This window comes from Sesamum indicum, linkage group LG3 (genome assembly GCF_000512975.1).
Source record: "Sesamum indicum cultivar Zhongzhi No. 13 linkage group LG3, S_indicum_v1.0, whole genome shotgun sequence".
NCBI lineage: Eukaryota > Viridiplantae > Streptophyta > Magnoliopsida > Lamiales > Pedaliaceae > Sesamum > Sesamum indicum.
This window is the reverse complement of record NC_026147.1, coordinates 8,371,810-8,394,362: the sequence shown is the minus strand read 5'-3', so window position 1 is coordinate 8,394,362 and position 22,553 is coordinate 8,371,810. Positions and strand designations below refer to the sequence as shown.

The 22,553-nt window shown below is 35.6% G+C and overlaps 3 protein-coding genes across 6 annotated transcripts; 2 read left to right on the top strand and 1 right to left on the bottom strand.

Moving 5' to 3' along the window:
* On the top strand, positions 206 to 15,656 carry LOC105157688 (MMS19 nucleotide excision repair protein homolog). 3 transcript variants are annotated; one of them, XM_011074131.2, is made up of 21 exons: positions 206 to 367; positions 554 to 616; positions 782 to 836; positions 1,456 to 1,553; positions 2,728 to 2,886; positions 2,981 to 3,040; positions 3,914 to 4,093; positions 4,676 to 4,729; positions 5,250 to 5,336; positions 5,437 to 6,154; positions 7,407 to 7,786; positions 8,032 to 8,105; positions 9,927 to 10,038; positions 10,140 to 11,023; positions 11,778 to 11,853; positions 11,955 to 12,066; positions 13,088 to 13,164; positions 14,367 to 14,447; positions 14,834 to 14,913; positions 15,000 to 15,064; positions 15,164 to 15,656. In XM_011074131.2, the coding sequence occupies exons 1-20, from the start codon at positions 296 to 298 to the stop codon at positions 15,031 to 15,033; spliced, it is 3,456 nt and encodes a 1,151-aa protein (XP_011072433.1). In that variant the 5' UTR covers positions 206 to 295; the 3' UTR covers positions 15,034 to 15,064; positions 15,164 to 15,656. The 3 variants fall into 3 exon arrangements, with proteins under 3 accessions (XP_011072433.1, XP_011072432.1, XP_020548045.1); XM_011074130.2 differs by having other exon boundaries at positions 10,128 to 11,023; XM_020692386.1 differs by lacking the exons at positions 206 to 367; positions 554 to 616 and having other exon boundaries at positions 793 to 836; positions 2,732 to 2,886; positions 10,128 to 11,023.
* On the top strand, positions 16,399 to 19,109 carry LOC105157687 (craniofacial development protein 1). 2 transcript variants are annotated; one of them, XM_020692387.1, is made up of 6 exons: positions 16,407 to 16,519; positions 16,623 to 17,193; positions 17,347 to 17,436; positions 17,587 to 17,726; positions 17,826 to 18,014; positions 18,473 to 19,109. In XM_020692387.1, the coding sequence occupies exons 3-6, from the start codon at positions 17,361 to 17,363 to the stop codon at positions 18,842 to 18,844; spliced, it is 777 nt and encodes a 258-aa protein (XP_020548046.1). In that variant the 5' UTR covers positions 16,407 to 16,519; positions 16,623 to 17,193; positions 17,347 to 17,360; the 3' UTR covers positions 18,845 to 19,109. The 2 variants fall into 2 exon arrangements, with proteins under 2 accessions (XP_011072431.1, XP_020548046.1); XM_011074129.2 differs by lacking the exon at positions 16,623 to 17,193 and having other exon boundaries at positions 16,399 to 16,519.
* LOC105157686 (histidine-containing phosphotransfer protein 4) lies at positions 21,037 to 22,553 on the bottom strand. Its single transcript, XM_011074128.2, has 6 exons — positions 22,368 to 22,553; positions 22,026 to 22,156; positions 21,856 to 21,924; positions 21,660 to 21,731; positions 21,474 to 21,546; positions 21,037 to 21,310 (listed from the first exon to the last, which is right to left on the bottom strand). Exons 1-6 carry the CDS (start codon positions 22,410 to 22,412, stop codon positions 21,263 to 21,265), a joined length of 438 nt encoding a protein of 145 aa, XP_011072430.1. The 5' UTR covers positions 22,413 to 22,553; the 3' UTR covers positions 21,037 to 21,262.

The window sequence follows — 22,553 nt, the reverse complement described above, 5'->3', positions numbered from 1 at the left end:
TTTTTTTATAATTTATTATGAATTATAAATTTTATACATTTTTAAAGAATTTTTTAATATAGTTTTATGGACGGACTAAAATGCGGTTTAGTCGAGACAACGACATTGATTTAAACTTTTTTAGCCTAAACAGCAGCTGAAGTTTTAATAAAAAGAGTTTTATTTGGAACAATGAAAATGAAAAAAATAAATCAAATTCATGGAATAAACAAAGAGACTCCTTAAAACCCTCATCCCGGAAAAAAGAAAACCCTTAAACCTCAACTTCCCCGTTCTCCACAAATACACTGGAAGAATGGCCGATTCGATTCAATGGATCCAGCACGTCGAGTTGTACGTCAGCTCCTCCGCTACTCCGTCTCAGCAGGTACATCTCTTCGTGATCCTTCGGTTGATTGCAGAATGATGCTGAACGTATATCTTCCGCCTTTTTGCAAGTCCTACTTTTTTGTTACTTGCCAAGTTGTCATTTACCAAATTATGCTGCATTCGAACTATCTACGTCTTGCATGCGCTTAATACGAGTAGTTTATGCTGTGAATTCGAATTACAGGTTGCGAGTGTTGACGCGGTTGCCACTTTGTTAAAGAATGATTTGTTAACTCTGGAGGCACTTGTACGTCTTTCTTTTTGAACTTCTGTTCTAACTTATCTATCGATCTTTTCTTTTTTTTTTTTCATGTGTTTTCAATGACTAATTTGATATATTCTGCTACTTTTTCTGGAAAAAGAAAATGGAAATTTAGAATGGTGAGGGTGAATCTTGTTGTCATGTGTACAGGTGAGGGAGATGGAGATGTATTTGACTACTACTGATAGCATTATCCGCTGTAGAGGTAATGTTGTCTTTGTACTGCCACTGAAGTTTCCAAGTTGTACTTGTGCCATAAATATTGTTTTCTTTTATATTTTCAAGCTGGGCACTTTATGTAGCAGCTTGGGAGGTATCTCTTTCCACTATGGAACCCAGTGAATTTTGCCTAGTTTTTGAGTTTGGCAGATCCGGTTCATGTTGATAGGAGCCAAGAGATATTTTCTGGAGAGGAAAAAGTCTATAATAATCATTGCTTCAGCATAGATAATATGTGATTGCCCCCTTGATTTTGGTCTCACTTAAAGATACAAATATGAATGAGGATAAGCTGTATTTCATATTTTTTGGTGGAAGGTGAGCGTGTGTGTTGATTTATTATAGAGAATTAAGTTGTCTCTTTTCCGGGCTTCTGCACTGATATGAAGTTTTCTCGGCTTGCACTTGAGTGCTCTCCTCTATTTTGTCAGCATTGACAGAAGCTAATGTTGGGGCCTTAATTTGTTGCTGTACATACTGATGTGATGCACACTACATTTTGCCTATCAATTTTCTTTATTTTTTGGGTTTCTTTTTGGTTAGGAGTGCTGTCATGACACAGATTAATCTTTCTGAAGGCTTACCTAATGCATGCTATCATTCAGGAATTCTTCTCCTTGGCGAACTTTTGGCACAACTAACATTGAAGCCCTTGGATAGTACTTCAATACATAGTCTAATAGGATTCTTCACAGAAAGACTGGTGAGTAGACATTGATATGGAAAATGTTGATCTACCTGCTCAACCGTGCTCATGCTTTTGTAATTGAATTATTTACTCATCATTCTGGCATCTTTGAGAAAATTTTCATTTTAATTTTTCGTCTATTCTATTTGATATGTTGTTTGCTTGTTGCTTGCCTTAGTTCTTCTGAAATCATTCAGTGTAGCCATGACATCAGTCTACATGTATGTTTTTGTTTAGATATGTATAGGTGATCTCAATGAGATTATGAGATCAATACATCAAATGAGTATGGAAATAAATAAAATAAAAAATATAAATGTAGGTAGATCATGACATTATAAGTTGGGTCGTGGAATGTTATCAGTGCATGATTATATCATTGAGAGGTACCAGTACCCCATAAGAAGCCATGGTGCTGGTTCGACACTGCTAAAGGAATTAGTACATATTTTTGGAGTTTTCAACTTAGCACTGCATTTTAGTTGTAGCAGTGTTTGCTCAAAGGATTCATCATTTGAAAAGAAAAGGTTTTTGGGTCTGACGAAATAATGCACAAGGAAAAGTCAGGCAGCCAAGTAAACGGGTAAGACCTTTGCTTGTTATGTATTACTTGACTGCTCACTCGTGTGGTCTACCCTAATGTGGGTAACAAAGAATACATCGATCTATTACAATAAGAAATACACCTTTTGATAGCATCAGAAATAACTATGCCATTCTTCATGTAAATGCCATGTGAGCTATGAAAATGGAGCAAGTACATTATCACTCAACGTGGAGTGACCCCACAATTTTCTTTAGTTAAATCTAGTGCCGCGTATTTTCTTGTCATGTTAGTCATTTCTGATAATTATTTGTGAATTTGGAAATACTCCTGAACAAGATCCTCTTGGCACTAATATTGACTTTCCAATGTTCCTCACTGTCATTTTTCAAGCCCAAGGCCTATGGTATCTGCATAAGAAAATTTGCTTGCTTTGCTAGCTGCTTGCGCCTTTTCAAGAGGCCCTTAACTAATATCTGAGTTCTTAATCAGTGTTTCACTCTATGTAATAAAGCTTAATGGTTCATTAAGAATTTATTTCTCAATTTTTAAATGCTATTTAACATTTTATATTTGTTTATAATTGGTGCACTGGAGCTATAATTCCATCATTATGAAAGACAGATAATATATTATGTACATCAGGCAGATTGGAAAGCATTACGAGGTGCAATTGTTGGTTGCTTGGCATTATTGAGGAGGAAAAGTGATGTTGGAAGGGTAACTGATAGTGAAGCAAAGGCTGTTGCTCAATCTTATCTCCAAAATCTGCAGGTGCAGTCCTTGGGGCAACATGATAGGAAGGTGAATCCTGCTATATTCCATGTGACACTTCACTCTTTATTTCTTGTGCTAACATATTTGATAACTCTGTTATCATGTATTGAATTCTTTGCAGCTCAGCTTTCAACTTATGGAATGCTTATTAGATCGCTATGCTGGTGCAATGGCTGATTTGGTAAATTTAATGTTGCTTTTCTACATGTATTCTTATTGGTGGTTTCACCTTTTGCTATGGACTTCCCAAATAATCAGAATTAATTTTGTAAAAAGTATTTTAAGTGGTTGACCCTGTATCCTCTTTGTGGCTTTTGCCTAAAATCAATGAAATATGGAAAAGGACTAAGTTTTCACTGAAAACTGCTGGCGGAGTGCTCACCTTACGATTCTTTTAGCAGCTATTATTTAAGTTGTACTGAGGAGGAAAAAGTAGGGATGTGAAGTGATTCTTCCCCAACTTTCGGTGCTTATTGTTATTGCTTAGTATCTTTGCACTGCATTCAATAGTTATCCTGTGGCTTTGCATGTATTGTGAATCCTAATAACCAAATTCCTCTTCTTCTGAAGTAATATATGTTACTCAATTCACCACACTTCAAGTGTGCTTTTTATTAATCTCTAATTAAAAAGTTAAGATGGTGATAGTTCTGGAAGCTCGTAAGTTATACTGTACAATGATGTCTGGTTACACGAGATATCCCCAGTTGTCGGACAAAAATAAGGCCTTGAATGATGTCATAGATCATCTGATCTGTATGTTTGATTGTGTAGTTTCTGCTTGAAATTTATCCTCTTTTTCCTTAACTTTTAGCTCCTTTTTGGGTTGGCAATGATGCTGAATCAAATTCTGAATTGAAAAATGCTGCTTGGTCCATATAGATTTGTGTGAATTACCATGTATTTTCTTTGTGGACTGGTAATCGTATTACAACATGTGCCTCCTTTGTTATTTTTTCTCAAGGATTTCACTTGATCTATGCAAGTCATGTTTGGTTGTTCATGAAAATATTAAGATTGTGTTCTTTCTCTTTGTGTCTGTCTGTTTTTGTAGGGAGATAACCTTGTATATGGAATCTGTGAAGCTATTGATGGAGAAAAAGATCCTCAATGCTTATTGCTCGTATTTCATATAGTGGAAAGTCTTGCACAATTATCTCCCGGTCCTTTAGCAAATTTTGCTGAGGATCTGTTCGAAATTTTAGGTTGTTACTTTCCCATCCATTTTACACATGTGAGACCTCTTAACTCTGCTCTTGTTCTGTTCTGCATTTCTTTTCTTATAATTTTGTATGTGTGGTGATAACTGTTATTGCATTAAGTGATTCACTTTATATCCTAGATAAATTTGGAGTATGATTTTATTAATTTTATGACATATGGAAAAGATGGTAGTGGCACATTAAGAGAAAATACACCAGTTAAGATGATTGGACAGGTACTGGTGATAAGACAAGCAAGAGTTATTAACCTAAAATTACATGGATTGAGGCATTATTGTCTTATATCACATATTCAAAAAAACAGAAGATTCATGTGACTGGCACAGATAGATACAGGAGAGGTTTTTAAGTGGAGATCAAATATATAGCAAAGACATCCTTGTGGAGGTAGAATACAACTTCTGTACTGCATTCAGTTACATCGAAATTTTCTTATTCATGATCTGTGTCTAGGAACTTTTAAGTTGATTACCTGACTCCACCTGTGGTTCTTGACGACTACGGCGGTTTCTTGTCACTGGGAACAGCTGGTTTCTTTTCCTTAAATGTTGCCAGTTTGTACTCGACAAATAATTTTTGTTTCATTTGTGCAGCCGAAAGGTGAGGATGATGATGTGAAGAGAGAGGAGCTCGCAAGGGCATTAATGGTATGTAATTGCTTCATGTACTATATAAATTAAATTCTAAGCTCGATTTGCGAATGCTGCTCTTGCATAGGCATGGTTCCTTGCTATACCTTTGTAGAACATATACGAATGGTCCACTCTGACGTCTTTCTTATGCATGGATTTGGATGAAGAAATAAATAAGGATACTTCTGATGGAACCATTTACTGCCATTTTACCATCTCATTTGCTGCATGTATTCATTCATTGATCAACTTTGTGCAAGTAGATCCAGGAAAATTTTGAGTTGATTTATGAACGTCATTGCTGCTTGCCTGCACAGATAAATTGCATTTGTGAACTTCTTGACCTGGGATTCTCTCAACAACAGTGATTAATAATTGTTAAGACATAGTTAAATAGAAAACAATAGACATGGGAGTCACAAATGTGATGGTTCTAGAGATGCTTAGCATATTAACATTTTTAAATCACTGATCCCTGTCAATTTAGAGATTGATATTTGCTTTTAGATTCTTACTTCTATTTAATGTCTTTCAGCTGGCATTTGCTTCTACACCTCTTTTTGAACCATTTTCTATCCCGTTGCTGCTTGAAAAACTGTCTTCTTCTCTACCATCAGCTAAGGTTGGTGCCAATCCATTGAAATTTTGTTTCTCCTTCTTATGTGTTCAAAATGATGATTCTTTATATTTGGGTTATTCGAAGAAATTTATGTTTCCTGCAGGTGGAGTCATTTAAGTATCTTAGCTATTGCACCGCAAAATACGGACCGGAAAGGATGGCAAAACATGCTGAAGCTCTCTGGGCTTCTCTGAAAGATACGACCTATCTTTCACCTCAATCTATGCTATCAATGGAGCCTGAATCTATGAGCAGAATGAATTTTCAGGAGAGTGATGTTATGACAGAGGCTTTTGTACTTCTGCAGGAAGTTATTCGACAATATGGAGAATTTATTAGTTTAATTATAGGTGACAATGACATAAACGCATTTCTGATCTCCCTGAATCAGTATAAGGGATTTGATGATATTCCTTTACAAGTCAAACAGAAATTGCATGCAGTTGGTCATATTCTGTCAGCTTGTGCTAAAGCCTCTGCAGCAATGTGCAATAAGGTCTTCGAGAGTTTCTTTCCTTTCCTCATGGATGGTTTAGGCCTTTCAGTTGCACAACCGTCACAAAATAATAGCTATCTAGATGAAGAATGTTTTTCTCTGGCCAAATTTAAATTTGGACCCCTTTATCTCTGCATAGAACTTATTGCTGCATGCAAAAGTTTGACCCTGTCCCTTTACAACTGCACATCGATCCATGATTTTCCTCATCAGAGATGGTGTTCACTGCTTAGCAGTTTCTCTGAATCACTTGTAAAGGCCTTCGTTTCCATGTTAAGATCAAATGTTGCTGATAATGAACAGAGTGCTTATGTTTACTGTGGAGGTTAGTACTTCTTTGTGATTGATGTCACTTGTTTTTCTTACAGTATGAAAATATGTCAGGTTTCCACTACTTTCTCACTTAATCTTTCCTAGTGATTTAAATGGATAATGGTTCATGTTATCAATCAGTTTCACCCATTCCCCATAATTTGATAAATTTGAGTTGAAAAATATGAAATTCAAGGGGCTCCATTTATTGTTTGTCCGGTTAGAGGGCGAAGGATCCATATGCCCGGAAATTAGCCTTTCATCCATCTGAATTCTAAAGCTTGTCTCCTTTTTCTTTCAAAAACCTAACCGTCTTTGATCATTCTAGAAATGAGCTCATTGGTAGATCCCAGTTAAAGAAAATGGGGAATCACTAGCTATCCTGGATGATAAGGCTGTGATTGGACAGATAGCTCTTTCCTGAAAATTGAATTTTTGAGGAAAATTGTGAAAAAGTAAGTTAGAGAATTGTCAAATTATTTGAGATAGATGGAAAATAAAATCTGAGAGTAGTCATGAGTCTGCTAAATAAGCATGAATTTGACAGAAAAAATTATCTGAAGTGCAATTTCCCGGAACTGTTCTTCTGTCTAATTATAGCCTAAATTTCTGTGTATTTATCTACTATACTGTCATGTGACATCATGTGTATAAGACCTTGTATCTGCCTGAGATCTGACAGTTAAGGCAAAAATCATATTGAGTGGTTCACCAGATGTTACAACTTCTATATTGCTTGAATCTATGTTTGTATTTCTCTTTTTCTCCATCCCTTTCCTTTAAATATTTGTTTACAAGCAGGCTGATTTCGAGCTGACATTTTACGACTTCTCAACATGTAAGTGGCTATAGTTGGAAGGGTGTTTAAAATCCTTTTCCTGTTAGCCTGTACTTGATCATCATGAGGGCTCTCGTCAGAGAAAAGTAAAATTTTAGATGACCGTAAAAGAAAAAAGTTAAAGCAAAACAGATGAACAATAATAATTAAGTAACCTGTTCGTGCCAAATTTAATGGACTAGTATAAATGAAAGCCATCTTATCATTTTTCTGAGCATGTTTTCGGTAGTGTTTGCACTTGTATATTTATTTGATTTTCTTTTTCTCGTCCTTTTGCAAGTTTGCGCTCTCTTGTTTTGAGTTTACAAGTCACTGATTGTATATGTTTAAGAAATGATTAAACAGTATATGCTGGGATTAATATCACAAGTATATTTGTTTCAGCTAAACTGGCTTCTCCTTGTATGGTTATCGTGAATAACTGCAGTTAAGGGCTTGCAAATTCTGGCTACATTTCCGGGAAGCTTCACACCAGTATCCAAGTCAGTTAATGACAATATTTTCTTGGAGCTTGTGTCAATCATTACTTCTGATAGCAATAAGACATTCGAGTGGACATCAGCGCTGAAGGCATTAGTAGAGATTGGTTTCTCTATTGATAAATGCCTCGACTCTGAGAAAGCGGCAAGCTTTGAGAGTACTGTCGTGGAAAAGATTGTTTCCCTGATATCTTCTCTTGATTCCGCTATACCTTTATCACTCAGATTGCAAGCAGCTTTCGAAATAGGAGCTACGAGGAAGGATTTTATGCTGAGAGTTGTCCGAGGGTTGGATGAATCTATAGATACCAATTTCTCTGCAGTTTTTGTATGTATTCAACTTGGATCCCATGAAATATACTCATTTCATATCACAGAATATCATGTCTTTGCACAGGAAATGCAATACAATAACAATATCTTTTTGTGTCAATCCCACCTTTATGGGTTGTTTCTGTATATGTGTTGGATATTTGTCATCCTTTCTTTAAAAATTACATCTCCATGCATACAATATAGTTTGCACTATGATTTAAGTTTGAATGATGCAAATTGAATCCTACAACCATACAGGATCATGGGAATCACAAGTCTGATGAACTGACAATCAAGCTTCTTGATACTTATTCTCAGAAGGTGCTTCCCTGGTAAGCAAATTTTATATATTCATTTTCTTGTATCTTTTCAGTATTTGTTTTCTATTTTTTCTGTCTTTTCCTTCCTCTTTTTTTATTTAAGTCAGGCATAGCAGGCAGCATTTTCAGTATTAAATTTCTACAGCCCTTTTTAGATTGTGTAGTTTCATTTTAGTCTTCACTTAAAATTAGTAATCTCAACTTAGCTGAAGCTTACACAATCTTCCAACCTGGTTCCTGATATTAAAATTGTCTTGTTTTTTGTTAATATTTACTCATACGAATGAAGGTTTTTAATCTAATCTAGTCTGGACATGTTACACTGAAAGATTGACCAGCTTATGCAATTTTGAAATATTTTGTCATAAACAACCAATGGGATCTTCTACAAGAATTGCCCTCGTTGGCAACTGATCCTACCTTCAAAACATCAAAGAATAACCTTAGCTCGAGTAATGAGTTTGAGTATATGTTCAAGTGTTCAACCATATGCATAAATCTATATTCCTCACAAATTATCATGAAATCATATGTAATCATGTTTTCTCCTCTGTAAAACTACTCTTTCATTGTTAACGGTCAACTGAGTTTGTCAAGTTACGTGTTTTAATATCTCAAATAAAATGGAACTAAGAAATTGGAGTTCTTTCTTGGTGAGAATATGGATTCTAGTGAGTAACTTATGTACTATTGAGTTTCAATTACATCTATTGACTTAATTTTGAGTTTTTTTATTCTTATTTTCCAGTTCAATGTTAACATTTAGAAAAGGGTCCATGAATCCACAGATGATGTTTCTGAGCTCCAATATGGTTTTTTCATCTTGGTCTTTGTTGATGACTTGTGTGGATTTGTCGTATTGGTAATTTGTTCCATAAAACAGTGGTCACCTAAATCATATTAAGACTTTACGGTTGAGTAATAGCGTCTCTTAGTAGTCCCTTGTGAATTTCTGATTTAGATTTCAAAATGTTCAGTTGACACCTTAATGTAACTTCAGCCTATTTGACATGGTACCAGATCTTTTTTCCATCATCAAGTCTGCATCATCTTTCTCCTGTTTTGCATTCTCTCCAAATTAGTAGTCGTGCTGGTTGAGTATCTCCATCGTTGGTTCACATAAAATCTGTTACTTATGGTAAGTGCTTATGAGGAAGTATTTTCCTAGTTCGTATGGGGAGCATATGTGGAAGCATTCTACGCCCTAGTTTTTGGTGAAATGATAATAGCTAGGTAGAAGAACAGGTGTTCCAGCTCAACTGGTGTTATGGAAACCCATTATCCTCAATTGGTTCTTAATTTTATTACCATTCCAAAAAATTTAGAGCCCAATCTATATTATAGAACTTATGGAAAGTGCAGAATAGAAATACACACCGGAATATATGCATTAAACTTATAATAATTGTATGTAGAGAAGAAGTATTTATTACCAATGGTTGATGCTTCCTCATGGGTAGGCCAATGTAAATGGAAACCCATGCAAGTACCAACAGTGAGATGTCGATCTTGTTAAAGATGCATCAGACTTGAAGGTATAAACTTAAGCTCTTCAGTTTTGGGCCTAGTTTTGTGTATTTTCTCACTCCTCAATCAATGTATAAAACCAGCACAAGCTTCTTGTCCTGACATAATCGCTATCTGAATTTTGACTGTCATTTCCTTTGTGCTGGACAGAAGACAATTTATACACAATTTTGTTATGGTTTCTTTATCCCATCTTCTCCGGTTACTCTTATAATGATTCTTCTGATTGTTTTGGTTATTGCTCTATATTTCCTTTCGACTTTATTTCCAACTATTCATTGGAAGTATTTGTTAACATGGCCACAGGTTTCTTGAGATTGGAGGTTCTGAGGAAGTTCAGCTAAACTTTGCTCTTAGAATCTGGGACAAGATTGAAAATTTTAGGGCCTTAAACCTCAGTCCTCCAGAATTTACAAGTGTAAGACACAATCAGATTATTATCGTCCAGCTATATTTTATCTCATTGTATTTTGCAGCTAGCTAAGCTGGATTTTCTCTGATGACAAGATATCTTATCAGGATCTTCTTGGTGCAACAATGACTGCAATGAAGAAGGCTGTTGCAAGTTGTTCGGAGGAAAGCCAGGAGATAATTATCAATAAAGCTTCAGGAGTACTCTTTTCAAGTACTGTTTTTGGGTCTATGGGATTTAAATCTGGAAGTTCTATACTCAAAGAGGAAGGGTTGCAGCAAACTCAAAACTATGGCAATTCTTCTGGTAGAGATGAATGGCTTACTTCATTATTTGCTTCAGTTGTTGTAGCCCTCCGTCCTCAAACAGGGATCTCAAATAGAAAAATGATATTGCAATTGTTCATAACAAGCCTTCTCAATGGCCATGTTCCATCAGCTCATGCATTGGGTTCTTTAGTTAACAAGCTACCTTTGGAAACCAAAGGAATCAAATCATCTCGAAGTTTGAGTTTAAATGAGGCGTTGGATATGATATTTCATAGTTTTGTGGGGACTTGTCGCGATGATAGTACTTCTGGAAATGATGGCAGTGGGGTTAATATTAATAGTTTAAGACTGAATACCTCAAGAATACAATTAGAGTTTAACACTGTTATTGGATTAGCCTGGATTGGTAAAGGATTACTTATGAGGGGTCATGAGAAGGTAAAAGATATAACAATGACTTTATTGAGTTTCTTGACTCTGGATTGTGAAGCTGGGGTCTCGAAACAGTTCCAGAATCTGGCCGAAGTTTTAGATGAGGAAGGCGTGCATCAGCTAATGAAATGTGCAGGAGATGCATTTCATATCATTATGAGTGACTCTGGAGAATGTCTGAATCGTATGTATCATGCAACTGTACGACCACTGTACAAGCAACGGTTTTTCAGCACTATCATGCCAATTTTGTTATCCTTGGTAGTAAAATCTGAATCATCATTTGTGAGGTACTTATCAAATGACTACTACAAGTCTTTCTTTTAAAAATTTCATTATGATACTTTTAAGTGAATCTTGCCCTGCTCTTTGTGGATTGCTATCTATTTGAATTTTGCAGCAAACTGCTGCCATACTTTTCTCATTCTTGAGCAAAAAATTTTGCTTCCAAGGATTATTAAAAAGCTCCATCTGGATGACGTTTTTTCTTATTTTGAAAACCATTTGGTTTGAATTATTTACATGTATGGTTATTTGAATAATTGATACTAAATTTTTTAAAAGGTAACCACTGATCTAACAATTTTGCGATTTGTAACATGATAACTGTTTGGCTTCATTTCGACATCATATATTTCAACTTGATTAAAAAATAAATGAGTTACTTATTTTGCTTTGATCAGATGAAGTAACCCAAACTGAACATTGGCTAGGATTACATATTTGTACACTTGGTAACTTAATGGAGTCTTTAGTTTTTGGCCTTCTGACATCATTTGTTCAACTGAGTTGGGTTGTCCTCCTTCTAACATAAGAATGAGATCTATTGTAACTAGCACTGATGGAAGAGCTAAGATGACCAGAAGTGACACCTCTATGTATACTGAAATGTAGCAGAGATATAGAATATGCAAATATGCCACAATGATCATAAGCTCTTCATTATGGGGTGGTTGCTTTACTAAGTAGATATTTAGACTTGCTCAAACTCAGTGCCCATATATATCTTTCTTTGTCTTGATCTATTCCTATATCTATTTTCAGATCTATGCTATACAGAGCCTTTGCACATGTTGTCTCTGATACTCCCCTGACTGCTATTCTGGGAGAAGCCAAGAAGGTTAGCCAAATAGTTCAAAGTATCTTGTCAAATGTTCTGGTATTCTACATGATATTTTCTTAACTAAGCAATTTTCTTGAGACAAATGGCCTTTGATGCAGCTGTTCCCTATATTATTGGAATGCTTGTCCACGCTGAGCAAGGATGTATCTGACAAGGGAATTATCTACAGTGTGTTGCTTGTCATATCTGGAATATTACTGGATAAAAATGGTGAGAAAGGCAGCTAGCTTTACTTCTACTATATTTCAAAAAGATTAAGGTCTTTCAATATGGCATGAACGAGGGCATACACGTTCGTTGTTACTATCGGGAAATGTGCATATGTGCCATCCCAGGTGCTGTTGCTTATTGCAAAATTTTTGGGTAATTGTCCAAATATATTTTCGACCATACATTACTAAGTTGGGAAGTTGGAGGTATTATTAGAATGACAAAGTGCCTTTGGTTAACACGAGTTCTACTAATAGTTACGTGCGCCTTCTTGGAGGAATGTGATTGGAGCTGTTCTTGTATAGTTTCTAATTTAAATACTTCACCAATTTTCTTTCTGAACTGGATTTTTTTGAGTCTTTTATAGAACTTTACTTGCGTTATTGGCATCAGAAGTGCTGTGATTTTGAGGGATCTAAAGTCTCATTTGTTCTTGCACTGTGTAACAATTTGTTGTCTTTGTGTTTCTTATACCTTTTAAATACCACAAGACATGGCAAACTGTTTTGGGACCTAAATTTTGTTGAACTAACTGAATCATCAAAAGAAAGTGCCCCTTTATTCTTCTAAAAACGATTGCCATGGCAATGGGTGCCATTTATCAATCCCTCAGTGGCCTCCCAGCCTCTCCTTGACGTCGTCCTTTACCTACCATGGCATGAGTGTAATGAGTTGAAGATGTAACAAGCTATGGTTGACTTGATGATTGATGAATTTTTCTCTCTAGAGTTAAGAGTATATTTGATCAGAGTAGAAACAATTTTCTTTGTAATTTGTGGAACTTTTGTTGAGGTCTGGAAGCATTTCAAAGAAGTTGGGTTTTGGTTGAGTTTGTCAACTAAATTTTCAAGAAAAAGATAATAGATAAGAAGATCTCTCTGGTTCCTGTTATAAATTTAAAGTCAGTACTCATTGTCAGAGTGCAAATTCTCAAGGCCATTTTCTATTGTGGTGTTAGTATTATGGTTGAAATGCTTTTGTATTGGTGATTCACTCTAATTTTTCTGAGCTCATGCTACAGGACAAGAAGCTGCAGTAGAAAATGCATCCAGCATTGTCAACCAACTCATTGAACTAACTGCCTACCCTCACATGATGGTATAAGCTTTCTTCCTTAGCTGCTGCAAACTTCCTCTCCTCTGTCAGTGCTGGTGTGTGAACATGTGATGAAGTAGTTTATTTATTTTTGCTATACTACTAGATAACTAGACTTTGAATTTTATTCTCTAAGTTCAGCTTTGTAGTCATTTTTTGACATCATGGAACCTTAAAGTGGCAACGGTCCTTCACCTTTTCTCTTTTCAACTCTGTCTACCTTCCTCATTTTATTGTCCTTCCAACCAGAGGGGGTTGGTATAATAAAGCAGGATTGTTTTCATTATGATTTGGTAATTTTGCTTTTCCAGTGTTATCCTTGATTTCCTTTTAGCTTTTAGGCAGAATGAGGAAAAAGGGAAGAAACTGAATTGGGTTTTGACAATTACTGATTTTCTTTTGCAATTATAGGTATTGGACCAGCAAATCAGTAATCTTGCCCTGCTTTTAGAGAAGCAAAGTTAACTTTTGAGTTTATGATTCCGGGACTAAATTCCAGCAATTTGCCTGAATGAATGAGATGAACCATATTGGACTTCAATGTAAACTATTAAAGAGTGCACTTGTATCTGACACCCCATCTCGTATCCTAAAAACCCTACAAAATGATCTGATATTTGGTATCCTGAATGGGGCAAGAATATGACAGAAATAAATGGCTTGATTTTGTTTTCAGAAGATTCATTTTTGCATAAGGCAATGTTTGTTTGAATTTATGCTCCAAATCTTCTGTCAACAATCAGTTAAGAAGTGTCAATAGCAAACAACCCTTCTGATGAGCATTAATAGAATGATTTGGAGTTTAACATGGCAGACCGTACAATCTCAGACAGGAGATAGCTTTAAAACAGATTGATTTGCTCATAGTTTACTAATAGAATAGCAGGAGAATGACTGTGTTTGCCCCTGCGAGGTTTTCCAAACTGTAATGTGCTTTGTTATGACCTGCTCCTTTAGCTGATATTGGATAATCTTGTAACTATTGGGACCTGTAATGCTTTATCACTTTTTTCATTGCCAGTTCATTCCACTTTTTAATTTAAACTAGACTTTGTTCTCTCTTACTGATGATTCTTTTTACGTTAATTCCAAACTGTGTACATTGCAGAAGTAAACTAGTTGTGTACATTTAAGCTTAGCTATATTTGGTTTAGGCATGAGAATTTCTGATATCAGGTAGTGGAAATGTCACTTTATCTTTTCAGGCAGTTCGAGAAACAGCAATTCAATGCCTTGTTGCTGTGTCTGAACTTCCCCATGCAAGAGTTTATCCTTTGAGAACCAAGGTAAGAATGTTCTTGCATAATGTGTTTTCTTGTGCTTTTGGTTATTGATGTCCTTGCTCAATGCTGCACCAGTCAAGCCTGTAAGATGATATCCGACAGCGATGTTAAAAAATAAAGACATCTATGGCTTCAGTATCATGCAATCAATCAACCTGATCGAGATTCTAACTGAATCATCACAAGTCATTGTTCTTTTCTCCTTTATGGTGCATGTTGTGCTGGTGTGGGTAGAAAAGTTATTGTTTCAGGCTTATAATTTTGCAAGCCATATAATAGTTCAATGTGTAGTTACATGTCGATTTTGCGAGTTTTCTAGAATTTGGGTTGTCTTTCGTGCATATCTTTGTATGTGTTTCTCAAGTTTTCAGTTCATTTTACAATGTTAGGTTTTGCGAACCATATCCAAGGCACTTGATGATCCTAAGCGAATTGTTCGTCAAGAGGCTGTCAGATGTCGGCAAGCTTGGTGAGTTCTCTACTAATATTCCAAATTCTAGAAATTGGGATTTGAAATGAGATTTTCAGTCGTGATGCTTGTTTCTCCAATTATAGGGCTTCAATTGCATCAAGAAGTATTCACTTCTAAAAATAAATGAAGGATTTCCAATACTAAGCTGGTAAGCTCTGCTTCTTGTTTATTAGCAAGTACGTTTCATGTAAATTGGCAGCATAATTTAGCTTTAAAAAGTATGTTCTTTTATCATTTCATTTTGCAGATTGGGCTTGCAGATTGTCTGAAATGTGCATTATTACTGATGGTGTTGATAAAACCTGGGAAATATTTCCTCAGGCATCAACTGTAACATGTGCAGCATTCATATAGTATTGATGTCATTTGCTCATCCACCTGGACATGTATTGTTAAACCCCGACTTGAGTTGCTGAGAGCAGACATGCGGTCCTGATGAGATCCCACAAGTTTTGCCTCGTAAAATCTCTCTGGTAGTCTATGTCACTGCATATGTAATCAACATCTTTCAATGGTTATTTGAGCAACGACGACCCTTGTCAGTCGTCTGTGATATATTGTTGTTGAATCGCTAAGGGTATGATCGGTAAATAGTATGAAGATTTGGACTCTGTAACGGTCTGTGTTTATGGATGAAACTCATCTCAGAACATGTTGAACTTTTAGATTCGCATTGAAGATGTGTATTGGTGGTATATGTTCTCGTAAATGGATGAATGAAAATTAGGCCTTTTTGTTCATTCAAAGCCTTACAAATTCTTCTATGAAGTATTAAATTATCATCAAACTGAAGTATACAATAGTCTTGCATCTCAATTTGTCATCAAATTTGAGTTGGTTTTGTACTTGAGATCACTAGGATGTCATATATAATTTCAACGTACTACATAAGTAAATACAAGTGGCAATTGTAAGATGAATGTCATCAATGAAGTTGAGAGTTGGTGACTATGAGGTCAATAAATCTATGAAATTGTTATTTTGCTCTTGTGCCATTCCATGTTAATATTTATATATATATTTTTATACATATTCCAAATGCCTAGTCTTGAAAGTGCGAAGGGGGTGTTTACAAAAGTTTATATTGTTTCACAAAGTGTTTAATTTGAGAAAGAGTGAATAAGGGATAAGGATGTGAAAGTTGGAATGTCTGGGAATAATAGTTATATAAAAAAATGATATGAAAATACTTGGTAAAAGATTTGATTATAATACACCAATTAATTTGTGAATTCATCCAATTACTTCTAAATTTAAGGGCATCTCAAAATATAAAAACATAGTCAGGAAGAAAAATCATTAAAAAATTCAATTTATTTACAGAGTTGCCTTAAGTGGTTATGAAAATTCTGTAAATCAACTTACGACTTATTTTAATTTTTTTAAAATCATATTATGTTTACAAATATTTTTATTAAATGCAATTTTAAAAAAAATACTTAATTGCAAATACCCCATAAGAAAGTAGGTGCTTACGAAAGTTAAATTTGCATAAAAGGACTGAAGTCTCAACAAAGCGCGCACAAAGCAAAGTTACGACTGCGAGCACATACTCTTCCTTCAGCCATGGCGGATTCGGACCCTATGTCCAGTGTTTGTATCGGTACATTCGTTGAAACTCTCTCTTTTCCCTTTCCTTTTTATTTGATTGCAATCTTTATCTGAGTTTGGAGCGGCGTTTTATTTCGGATAAATCCATCTTTCAGGCTGGGAGATTGAATTTTGGACATTCCATGGTTGTATCTGCAATCTATTTGTTTTCTTCCCATTAAAAGGGAAATCTTGAACAATGGGTTCTTTTGCGGTCGCTTGCCAGTCCTGGATCGTTTTGGCTTTGAACTTTTTCTCATCCGTATTTACTGCAATGTAATTAGTGCCCGGATATTGATGTATCCCTGTTTTGATTTTTGGGTAGTCAAAAGATGTACATTCACAAGCTAATGGTAGGGTTGGGGTTTCGGGAATTTAATTGTTCTGAAATTTGTAGCCAATACAGCAGAGATACATTTACAGAATTTTAAGTTAGTTTAATTTTCAGGTGACTTTTTCTTTATTTTTAATTTTTTTAATTCTTTCTGGGTTTGGTTTTGATAAATGGCACCGAACTATAATTACAGCCTCTTTCTCTTCACAGTGATAAAATTGTAAGTTCGGATCATGTTCTTGAGTATAGTGAATTTTTCAGGGGTTTTTGGATTCCTCGTGAAATCTTTTTAGGATTACCATCATTCCGTCATGATTTAATTCCACGGATAAATAATTCAAGATATAATAAAGGTGAGCTAGAATTTTGTTTTCCCATTCTATTCTGTTAGCATTGGTTATTGTGTAAGCACTCCTGAGATACTGCATTGCCTGTAAATTGAGGTTGTCTGGATGTTTGGTTCAGTTCGGTTATCACTTACATAAATTTTCTGACTTTTGTTTCAGGAAGTGCAGAAAAGATGGATGGTGGTGGAGCAGAGTCCTTGCAAGAAGATGTTCACGCTCCCTCCTCACAGGCTCAGCCTGAAGAAATAGGTTAGTTTTGTTGGGTTCCTTAGTCTCAACTTTGTGTTCTGCTCCAGTGCTCTACCCTTGTGGTGGTTCTGCTGCAGGATTTACTATTTGTTTTTGTATCAAAGCCCTTTAAAGATGAATTTATCTGTTTTTGCACGTTTCTGATGATAGAGAGACAAGCTCGTGTAGATGCTGTGTGGCAACAAATGAATAAAGGAGTTTCTGCCAAAACTCTGAAATCCATTTTGGAAAATCAGAGTTCAGTCGCAAACAAGCCTCGTCAAAAAAATCCTGGGAGTAAATCATCAACAGTGAGGAACCACTCACTCTTAGTAAAAATATGCAGATATGTTTCATGTTTACCTGAAGCTAAACTTTGACGGTGAGGACCCACCCACCCCCTCTTTCAGGGTTGGAAGACTTATCTGGGTTTGGGATTAAAGAAGACACCATCTCCTGAAAAAGGGGTGCCAGAAAAGCGTCCAAGCATCAGTCAAAATGGCGCCAGTGAAGATGCCAAAAAACTTGCTGCTGCTGCTCTTTCAGCAGTTAAGGATGCTGCTGCTGCTGCTGCCAATGCAGGAAGGGGGAAAGTTGAGGTGTGCTGTTTACTAGTATGAATACGTGCATCATGCTCCCTAGATCTTTTATTTTAGGAGTTACCAAAGCCCACACCATATTGCATGGAGAATCATACACATAAAAGTCATGAGATAAATGGATGCCCTCCACTTTGTTGTTTAATCAGAGAACTTATTGGTTTATTGATTTTTTGCATAGAACTACTCTTTTTCTTGTTTCTGAGTACCTGTCAAAATTAGCACTCTTGCCATTAGTTTTTGTCTCACTTTATCTGCTTCTCAAGTTCTGTTAGAACTTCCAAAATCATTTACTTGTATACTTTCTTACGATGTCAATGCAAATATAGATATGGTCACCTCCATAAGATCTGAGTTTTTTCATGCATTCTTTTGATAGTTCCATTCTAAGCTTTAGATTTTCTTTAATTTGCCGAGCATTTATCCAGTCATTTGGTCATTATTTGTTAATTTGGCAGATCACTGAAGTTCGAGATTTTGCTGGTGAGGAAATTGAAGTTAAGAAGCTTGTTGATGCTGCATCTAAAGAGGCAGCTGAGAAAGGTAAAGGTGCAGCGGGTGCCACTTCTGCTGTTGATGCTGTTCTAGAACAGATAAAAAAGAAACCTAAACTTAGCGTGCTCGATAAGACAAAGAAGGACTGGGGTGAGTTCAAGGAAGAAAATAAGGGCATGGAAGATGAACTAGATGCATACAAGAAAAGTTCAAATCAGTATCTGGACAAGGTTTCCTTCTTGCAGCGTGCTGATTACCGAGAATTTGAACGGGAAAGGGATGCTCGGCTTGCTTTGCAGGCCAAGCGAAGGACTGAGATGCGGGATGATCTATGAGAGAGTAGCCAAAGTAGTTAGATGTCACAAACTCAAAATCAAGTAAAAGCCTTATAAATTAGCAGGTGTGCTCTGTAATGCATGCGCACCAGAAAATTTTCAAGTTTCTGTTATGGATTTTGAAGATCATTGTATCTCCGAATAGTAAGGATTCTAAAAAGTTCGTCATGGCTAGAAAAGTATCCGGTGGGGTGTTTATTGCTTGTGCAATACTGAAAACATTGTCCAACGTTTCTACCCAAGAAAGACCTGTCGTGTCCTGGACCTTGTGAAAAAACTGGTCTTCATCTATAATATTAATGTAATTGCTATTCTTCTATGTGATTCATATGCTGAAGCAGGGAACTAGAAGGCTTTTGGAGATAATTCTGGCAATGGTTGTCCGGTCGATCTATAATCTGTCGGTCCAACTTTCTGCCATGTTTTCAGTTTTTAACAATGCTCAATAACCAAGGACAAAAGAATGTCTGGGTTCATTTTAGCTATTGCAGAGAGTATCAAGTAAGACTTTGCCCATTGCAAGCTGGAGCTCAGTATACTAGATCAAGCTTAGAACTAGAGGGAAAATATGCAGGCTAGACGATCTTGAACTTAAAATTTGTAAGTTGAACTAAAACTTGAGCTCGGAATTTCCCAAAAGCTTGAGTTGAGGTCCTCATGAAAAATGGTGGGTGTGCTCCTTGCAGTCACCATCTTAGTACAAGGATATGAATGAAGTGAAGATATCACAAGTCTAATTAGAAAAAGACAATAACCAACCAAGTATCTGGCTTCTGATTCCCCAAACACCACAATATCATCATCGTCAGCGCAAAGAAAATATATGAGCACCAGAAACAAGCTATAATCAACATAAAATTAAACAACTTACACCCCAGTTATACTCTTGAAGATAAGAAAGGCATGAAAACCCACATCATTCCTTTTAATTTATAATCGACCTTAATTTTCTATTGGTGAGAATATCAGACAATCTTTTTTCCATCTCTGATGTGACCAAAGCAGCTGATATATATGCTTTACAGAGTCAATATTACTTTGTTGCAAGCATATATATCATCATTATTATGCAATAACTTACATTGTTTTCATGGTTAACACAGTCTGTTGCACTTAATTTTCTGAATCATCAGTTCGTGCATCACCAAAATTTACAACCAAAAACTTGTCATCCTACCTCAAGAAACATTGAACCATCAACACATTACATTCAACTTTAGCAAATTATGCAGAATGACTGGATACAACTCATGACTAAATTCCAAAGCACTATATCAATGAATTTGTCAAATATCATGAACAGAGCTTACGACATTGACTAATTCGGGCTGGCGACGTGTTTCTAATCAGTGTATGTACGTAGGAAAAGCTAATCTCGGGCAAGTCAGATAAAACTAGTATCTTTTCTTCAGACAAGAATAAATGAGATGTTGAAAAGATGACTACGCTACATATCGTAGATGTTAACACGAGGTAAACAGCTCTCAAGTGCTTAATGATTGTAAGTATATAAAGAAAAAATAAGGAAAGAGCGGCAGAAACCCTTTTTGGTTGTAGTTGGTGATCAACTGCATGAATTTGCATGCCTTTAACTCACTGAAATTAAGAAAATATTTAGTCTGTATATAGATATATCTTTCTATAAATTCGTATACCTTACAAGATATTTTTGGAGTTGATATTTTATTTGAAAAATAAATGCATGCTATTAAAATGTTTATGCATTCAGTCTCCCGTTGCACGTAATATTATCTGTTCTAATTTCATATAAGTAATTTTACGTTTTTGTCCTGAAAAAACGCAATCTAATTGCAAAGGAAAATGAGGTATTAAGCTGTATACCGCTCTCCAAATTTTTCGTCCGCAGTTAACGTAGAACCCTTAATGTGGGCATGATCCCATGGTAATTGGAACAGGTCTTGAATAGGCCTTTTGTTTTCTTTTTGAATTTTCTTGAGTTATCTAATTAGGCTAATTAGTGATCACATCCTTAATTATCATCTTTTACTAGTTTCACAAATATTTCATCTTATAATTATCATATGGTACTGCTTAATTAATTATACACATACTAACTATATATATATATACATACATTATATAGTCATGTCCAAGCAAGATTAATTTGGATGGTGACATTCGGAAACATACATAGTACTCAACATTGATCATGGAAACATGTCGAACTTACATGAACAACAAGAGCATCGATCAAATCTAGTACGTACCCCCAAACACAAAAACACCCTTCTCTTTATTACATCGGAGAAGGATATATATATCATAACGATTACACGCCTAGCATATATATATATATGTAGCTAGAGAGAGAGAGAGAGAGAGGACGAGGAGAGAGATGAGAATATTGCTACAAAAATCATGAAAGCCCATTGATGTATACAGGACCACACACTTAAATTACTTGGGGCGACATGCCTTCTCCACAGGACCAGCTTGTCTTGCAACCTGCAACATATATAATAGACGTCGTACGTTAATATATCAGAATAATTAGGTCGTGTATTATGTAATATTTATTAACAAGATAAAGAAACAAACACGCACACACATGTGTGTGTATGTGTGTTTGAGGAATTACTAATTTGGAAATATAGAAGAAAAGGGGGACCTGGAAGTAAACTTCTAGTTTCTTTTTGAGGGTGGCGTATTCTTTCTTCAGTTGTTGGAATGTTTTCTTGCATCTGCATACGTAAACAAAATAAATACATAAAAAAATTAATAATCAACAATTGAATTATACATATTTGGATTAATTGCACGTAATTATGAATTAATACAAAATTAATATAATCACCCTTCTGCGTTTCCAGTTCTGCAGTACTCTCTGAACTGTGTGCACTCAATTTTCACCTTTTTCGCTCCAATGCTGCAAAAGTTATGGAACATAATCCATAATTAATTCACATATTTACACATTAATTTTCCTGGATTATATATATTTATTAAATCAGTATAAATCTTTTTTTTTTTAAAAAAAAAATAATAAATACCTGGAGCTGCTGCCCTTGAACTGATGCATATAGCTGTCCAGCTTACCAAAATCAAGAGGGTTCTTCTCCCTAATAAATAAATAAATATTTTTTTTATTATTAGTTTTCGCAGTTAATCAGCAAAATTACATACATATGATGATGATGATGAAGACGAAGAAGTAACTCACAAGGCTTGTTCAATATTGTGGATGAGTCGAGCCGAGTCACGGTAGTACAATGTAACAACTTCTTCCACAAAATTCGGATTTGCATCATCCTGCAGCTCTTCCAGTTGAATAAATTGTTCATCCAAATATCCCTGCCCAAAAAATAGAAAAGAATTAGGAAAAATTAATCAATTAAACTTCATCTACTTGCATGCAAGGACGACGACGAGCAACCTCTACATACTCATTTTTTTTTCACTAGAGCTCACCTTTTTAGCCGTTCTGGTGAACTCCAGTGAAAAAATAGTTGAAATCTTGAAAAATTTAAAAACTACAAGACTAAAATACTATTTAATTAGTTACCTGATCAAAAAGTGACTGCTTCATGTTGGCTAGTTGTCTCTGCATGTTGTTGTAATAAATGTACTTTGCAAAATCAATGCAATAGAAAAATAATCAAGATGTGGAGGAAGAGAAGGACTGAAAAGGCAGACAATATTTGATGAAAAGAGGCTCTGATCTGCAGTTGTTGCAATGCTTTGAGGTTTG

Excerpts from the sequence above, each read along its gene's own strand:
- LOC105157687 (XM_011074129.2), top strand. The coding sequence starts at position 16,483 with ATGGCGGATTCGGACCCTATGTCCAGTGTTTGTATCG. Across the intron at positions 16,520-17,346 it reads TATGTCCAGTGTTTGTATCG|GAAGTGCAGAAAAGATGGAT; the intron begins GTACATTCGTTG and ends CTTTTGTTTCAG. Across the intron at positions 17,437-17,586 it reads GGCTCAGCCTGAAGAAATAG|AGAGACAAGCTCGTGTAGAT; the intron begins GTTAGTTTTGTT and ends TTCTGATGATAG.
- LOC105157686 (XM_011074128.2), bottom strand. The coding sequence starts at position 22,412 with ATGCAGAGACAACTAGCCAACATGAAGCAGTCACTTTTTGATCAG. Across the intron at positions 21,925-22,025 it reads CACAATATTGAACAAGCCTT|GGAGAAGAACCCTCTTGATT; the intron begins GTGAGTTACTTC and ends TTTATTTATTAG. Across the intron at positions 21,732-21,855 it reads TTCAAGGGCAGCAGCTCCAG|CATTGGAGCGAAAAAGGTGA; the intron begins GTATTTATTATT and ends TAACTTTTGCAG.
- LOC105157688 (XM_011074130.2), top strand. The coding sequence starts at position 296 with ATGGCCGATTCGATTCAATGGATCCAGCACGTCGAGTTGTACGTCAGC. Across the intron at positions 617-781 it reads TGTTAACTCTGGAGGCACTT|GTGAGGGAGATGGAGATGTA; the intron begins GTACGTCTTTCT and ends TCATGTGTACAG. Across the intron at positions 3,041-3,913 it reads CTGGTGCAATGGCTGATTTG|GGAGATAACCTTGTATATGG; the intron begins GTAAATTTAATG and ends CTGTTTTTGTAG.